The 6,290-nt window shown below is 47.1% G+C and overlaps 1 protein-coding gene across 1 annotated transcript; it reads right to left on the bottom strand.

Annotated features, from left to right (window-relative positions):
* Nucleotides 1-2,288: 2,288 nt before the first annotated feature.
* LOC116903815 (MICOS complex subunit MIC13-like) lies at nucleotides 2,289-2,608 on the bottom strand. The gene has a single exon (XM_032906519.1). The coding sequence runs from the start codon at nucleotides 2,592-2,594 to the stop codon at nucleotides 2,289-2,291; it is 306 nt and encodes a 101-aa protein (XP_032762410.1). The 5' UTR covers nucleotides 2,595-2,608.
* Nucleotides 2,609-6,290: the final 3,682 nt, after the last annotated feature.

The raw sequence follows: 6,290 nt of genomic DNA, 5'->3' as shown, positions 1-6,290 counted from the left end.
AGCCAGCCTGAACCCAAACTCAAAAACCCAGAAAACCGGCTGGAGGCTAGTTACAGAGGAGGGCGTGCACGTGTGCACTTATTTGAGTTTGGGTGCGGGGGTGTCAGAGCTGGGATAAACCCCAAGGATCTTAGTTAGGATCTCTCCTGTCCTGAATGCCCAACCTAGGCATTGTGATATTTCCCTTGCAATATTCTACCAGCAGAGGCCTCTGCTCCCAGGAGCTGTGTCCTCACATCCACCCAGAACACTGCTGCTTCAAGAAATATTTTGGTGTTTGTGTGTGTGTTCATGTGTGCGCATGTGCACATAGTAGAACGTTGTAGAATTTGGTTTCTCCTTCCATCGTTATGTGGGTCCTGAACTGAACTGAGCACCTCAGGCACGAATGGCAAAGTGTGTTCACTCTTCAAGCCATCTTGCCAGCTGCCTTGTGCCTTCTTACGAGCCCCAGGCTGATCCTGTTTCCCTGCTCATCCTCTTCCAGCATCAAGACATAGTTGGGTCCTACCTCTCCTCTCCCTTTTGAAAACAAGGTGTCTATTATTAAAGAACTAGATGTCCTTGAACTTGACGCGAACACCAGGCTGGTCTTGAACTCACGGAGATCCACTTGCCTCTGTCTCTTGAGTGCTCGGATTAAATACGTGTGCCACCTGACTCCTGCCTTCTCTTGGGATAATCCTCTCTCTGTGTTTTTCTCCTTCCTGTAGCCCTGTCACCAGCTCTGTATCTTTTGGAACATTGGGCTTTGCTTCACAAGTGACCTGTTTTCACCTTAGCATCTTTAAGACGTGGACCAGGCAGTGTCATCTGCTTGGAGCAAGTCTCAGTAATTACCCGGCGGGTTGACTGGTCCTCTAGTCATCGTTGAGGACCATTCGTAGCCAAGGACTCTGAGCAGGGGTTGCATGCGTTAGCTTCTCCGAGGATGAGGATGGTGGCTTTTCCAGGTCCTATGTAGACAGAGCTTGGCTTGCCTCTTATCCTGAAACAAATACTTGATAATAACCCAGCGTTTGGGTTGGTGTTTTCCATCCTCTCTTTCTATTAAGCCTTTCTGACCTTTCTCTTCCCCTCTCCCTGTGGCCTTCTCCCCTCCCCCAATCCTCCATCTTTTCCTCCTCTTCCTCTTTGATAGGGTTTCTCTAGGTAGCCCAGGCTGCCCTTCCAAGTCCGAGGGTTCTTGGTGTGTACCACTGTGCCTTAATTTAAGCATTTATCCTGAAGGTCAAGGGCAGGTACCCTGTTAGTTGGAAGGTTCCCATGTGATAAGGATGAGGGATTTTCTGAGTCCATCTGGCCATTCATTGATCCTGGCTTCTTCACTTAACCAGTCCCAATACCCAGTTTCTGAGTTTAAAAATTGTCCCCAAATGATGTGTAGCATATGTGGCTGCCTGGGAACCCAACAGGAGTTCATGTTACAGGCTTCCCAAGTGTCTATAAAAATCAATTATGTTTGATTGCTTGTGAAATTGTATTATTTTTTTACTGTGTTGGATATTGAACCTAGGGCCTTGACATTCCAAGAAGTGTTCTATCACTGAGCTACACCCTTAGCTCAGCCTATTCATTTCCTTACTTTTTTCCCATCCCAGGCTTGACCTGATCTCCTGCCCCTGCCCCCTAAATGCTCTGATTATAGGCATGAATTACTGTGTCTGGTTCATGTTTTCTTCTCCTCTCTTCCTTCACTCCAGCCCACCCTCTTTGTCTTTTCTTGCTTTTCTTTTTTTAAGTAGAAAAGGTTAAGAATTATTTTATGTGACTTGTATGGGTATTTTGCATACATATAGGCCTGCATATATGCATGCTGTGCTCGCTAAGGCTAGGAAAAGGCATTGGACCCCCTGGCACTGCAGTTACAGCCATTATGAATCACCATGTGGACTAGGGTTCTCTAAAAGAGCAACCAGTGCTCTTACCTGCTGGGCTACCTCTTCATCCCATCCTGCTTTTGTTTTAAAAGCTCCAAACATTACATCTGGAACAGAGAGATAGATCCCTGTTGGCCAGGACTCCTCCCATAAAGCAAGGGCTGCCAGGATCCTGGGTTCACATTACATCTTCCCAGGAGCCTGGACCCACTTTACATCCTCCCACAGGAACACCCGTTGGGGACCATTCCCATGTCCTTTATTGGGCCAGCAGTGCTGGAAGCTGCCTTCAGAGTGAGGTCCCCACTGGGATGTCTGTGGCATCCTGGTCTTGACCCCCCACAGTGGTGGGGCAGGTGGCATCCATTACTTTCTGTGCTCTTTGCCATACTCCCAGTATTCTCAGGCCTAAGAGGGGGCCACAGACAAGACTGCCATGGCTGAGACGATGCCTGAGTTCCAGGGATCACGGAAGTTTGGAAAGTTAATCTTTGAAGGGCCTGGGAGCTGCGGCATCTCCAGACATGTCTGCTGGCACACATATTGGTGGAATTGGTGCATTGCTGGTGGCACAGCTTCCTCGGCCTTCCGCAGGGCAGCCTGGCTCTTGTCACTAGGCCCTAGCAGCTCCTGGTCATAAACAAGGTAGACTGCTCCTCCAGCCACACTTCCCTTGATGAGGAACCTCATTAGTGACCACTCTTGAGCCACCATGGTCGGTCTCTCACTTCACTTGCCGCCGTGCAGGGACACCCACTTTTTTCTTTTTAAAAGATATCTTGGGGGTTGGGGATTTAGCTCAGTGGTAGAGCGCTTGCAAGCGCTAGGCCCTGGGTTCGGTCCTCAGCTCCGGAAAAAAAAAAAAAAAAAAGAAAAGATATCTTGTTAGTGTATGTTTACTATGCATGATGAAAGGGCTCACTATGTAATGTATTTTGTCATAGTCTTCCCCATGATCCTCCTGTCTCCTCCTGCTGATCTCCTTTCTTTTTCCAAACTATTCCCTCTTCTGCTTTGATGGGTTACGGACAGCAGCATGAGTGAGGGTTATTTACAGGACTGTGAGCACCTTACCACTGGCTTAGAGCATTGAGAAACATGTCTCTCCTTCCTCCATTGTCTTAGCAGGTATTCAATTGCTGTGAAGAGACACCATGACCACAGGAACTCTTACAGAAGAAAACATTTAATTGGGGCTGACTTACAAGCTCAGAATTTAGACAGTCGTCGTCATGGCAGAAGCCTGGTAGCGTGCAGGTAGACTTGGTGCTGGAGAAGGAGCTGAGAGGTCTACATTGCATTAGCAAGGCAGACACAGAACAGAGAAACAAGAGTACATGGGCATGGCTTGGGCTTTTGAAACCTCAAAGCCCACACCCAGTGATAGATTTCCTTCAACAAGGCCACACCCTCCAAGGCCACACCCCTCCGAGGCCACACCCCTCCAAGGCCACACCCCTTCCAAGGCCACACCCCCTCCAAGGCCACATCTCCTTCAAGGACACACCTGATGATCTTTCCAAACAGTTCTTTGACTAGAGACAAAGCATGCACACATCTGAGCCTATAAGGGCTGTTCCCACCTGAACCACCACACCTGTCAATCATTGATTGTATCTAAAGTCTCAGGGAAAGATAGGGACTCAGGAGCCCTTCCCTTTCATCAGTGACAAAATGTTAACATTGTTCTTATGCCTCAGTTCATTCTCCACAGTGCAGTGGAGTCAAGATCGAGGAGACAGCAGAAGCAGTGTGTTCTTTCAGACATCGGCTGTAGATGGTGCTGGGGAAATGTTTTTTCTTTTTCTTTACAGGATGAAGGGTGTCTTAGTTAGGGTTTTACTGCTGCGAACAGACACCATGACCAGTGCAAGTCTTATGAAGGACACCCTTTAATTGGGGCTGCCTTACAGGTTCAGAGGTTCAGTCCAGTATTATCAAGGTGGGAGCATGGCAGCATCCAGGAAGACATGGCACAAGAGGAGCTGAGAGTTCCACACCTCCATCCAGAGGAAGTCCCAGAGCAGCCTTGGCTTCCAGGACACTAGGAGGAAGGTCTCAAAGCCCACGCCCACAGTGACACAACTTTCTTTACTTAGGCCAACCCCGTAATAGTGCCCCTCCCTGGGCCAGGCATATTCAGAGCACCACAGAGGGTTAGCCATGATGGAGGGAGGTGGGTTGGCATGGGAGGCTACTGTTCTTTTTTTTTTTTTTTTTTTTTGAGGCTACTGTTCTTACGTCCACCTTTCCCTCCCATGTGGTTGGGCTCTTCAGAACTTGATGATGCAGAAATGGAATTTTCTGGAACTCATTCAGTCAGGTTTAATGTACCCAGTATTTATTGAGTACTGACTCTCTGCCAGACTCCGTGCTAAGTGAATGCTAGGTTTTAAAGCATAAATGATTTGGACAAGGCCCCTGCCCTCTGGGGACTTTTGAGATGATAGATAATAAACACAGAAATAAATGAATGATTAAAACAATGCCAGCTACAATAAAGATAAGGTTTAACAAAATGGGGCACTGCCTCTCTGAGGAGGTGCAGAGATCTCCTCACGGATGGGAGGGAACCATTGAGGTGAATGGGGTAGAGGGTGAGACGGAGGAATGTCAAGGGAAGGGTTTTGATAGGAAGGTTGAGGACAAAGATGGATGGTATAAGTGGCGTGGGGTGTGTGCAGAAGGTTGAGAGGTAGGCATAGTTGGGGACCTCCAAGGGGTGTGGCTTACAGGGCTCACACAGATGGGATCTACTTTGGAATGGGGTGTTCACACATTTCCTGTCCGGTACACTAGAGAGGGATGGGTGCATGGGTGGAACATTGGGCATTTATGATTTGGATGCCTCCTACCTTAGAGCCTGCCCCAGAGTCCAGTGCTTGTTGTGTGTGTGGTAAGAGAGGCGGTGTAGATCTTTTACAATAGGACAGATAAGCCTAGTGCAGCCTACCTGAATAGCCATCTAAGTGCTGTGTGAACAGGAGTGATTTGTCTCCATATGTTATGTCTGGAAGCACATTAGGGTGAGGCTACAGTTTATGAGCAGGGCGGAATGCCATTGTTCATGGCCGGTCTCTAAGAAACTCACAGGGAAACGTTCTTGTAAATTTAGGGCAAAAACAGCCTTTCTGTGTGTGGTGGTAACCATGAGGAACAGAATGATAAATAAAACTCATTACTTAAAAACAAACAGCATAGCAAACCCCAGAGTGGACAAACCAGGAAACTGCATTTGTAATTCATGTTTGATTAAGGATCAGTTAATAGAAAAAGCCCTACAAATCAGCTAAGACAAGAGCAAACACTGAAGAAGAGAGTTGAGAACCACACCTGTGGTGCTGGCCTGCCATGCTGACACTGGAGAGGTTGAGACCGGAGGTCAAGAGTTCAAAGCCATCCTGAGTACCCCAAATGAAAATGGTTAAAGGATCTGAACAATTCATCAAAGGTATTAGGGGATCCTAAGTGCACGGAAGGGACTTAGCCTTACACATGCTTAAAAAAAAATTCCTCCTCAAAAAATAAAACAGCCCAGTTAAATCCCACTTGAATAGAGCTGGCGGCAGGCAGGCTCAGCAGGTAAAGGTGCTGGCTACCAGGCCTGATGGCCTGGCACAGTCTTCCACGTGACGGAAGGCGAGAAACGACTGCCATAAGTTGTCTTCTGACCTCTACACGAAAGGCATAAATAAATGTAATTCAAGCAAGTCACCTACGCCGACTTGTTTTACTTCCCTGGAAAAAATGTGGGAACTGATCGCATTAGGAAAGACCGGGGAAACAGCTCGTTCAACTGAGAACTCTCTGCAGAGCGTACATACCTGTCGGAGTTAATAGTTCACCTGACTGTGAACCCAGGAACTCCACGTGTAGACAGTCGTTTCTCAGATGTACTCAGGAAGGTATTCACTCAGCACGGTTGGTAATAGCACTAGTGTGTGGCCGGTGAAACGAGTAACCGTACAGCTTCAGGGTGGAGTAGTATGCAGGTGCAAAGAAAGGCAGCTTTGTTTTCTTCTGGGTATCGGGGTGCAGGTGACATTGTTAAGAGTTAAGAATGAGGCATATAAGGGATGGAGAGGGCTCAGTGGTTAAGAGTATAGACTGTTCTTCCAGAGGTCCTGAGTTCAAATCCCAGCAACCACATGGTGGCTCACAGCCATCTGTAATGAGATCTGATGCCCTCTTTTGGTGTGTCTGAAGACAGCTACAGTGTACTTATATATAATAAGTAAGTAAATCTTTAAAAAAAAAAAGAATGAGGCATATGAAGATGTGAGTTGGTACCATTTGTAGGGAAGGAGGTATATATATATATATATATATATATATATATATATATATATATATATATTTGCATATGAAGAGTGCCTATAAGGACTGGAGGCTGGGGGACGGGGAGTTTTC

This window comes from Rattus rattus, chromosome 6 (genome assembly GCF_011064425.1).
Source record: "Rattus rattus isolate New Zealand chromosome 6, Rrattus_CSIRO_v1, whole genome shotgun sequence".
NCBI classification, from domain to species: Eukaryota; Metazoa; Chordata; class Mammalia; order Rodentia; family Muridae; genus Rattus; species Rattus rattus.
Note: the sequence above shows the minus strand (reverse complement) of the source record. Positions and strands in the feature narration are given on the sequence as shown.

What these genes read in the sequence shown, in the direction of transcription:
- LOC116903815 (XM_032906519.1), bottom strand. Translation starts at nt 2,594, where the DNA reads ATGGTGGCTCAAGAGTGGTCACTAATGAGGTTCCTCATCAAGGGAAGT.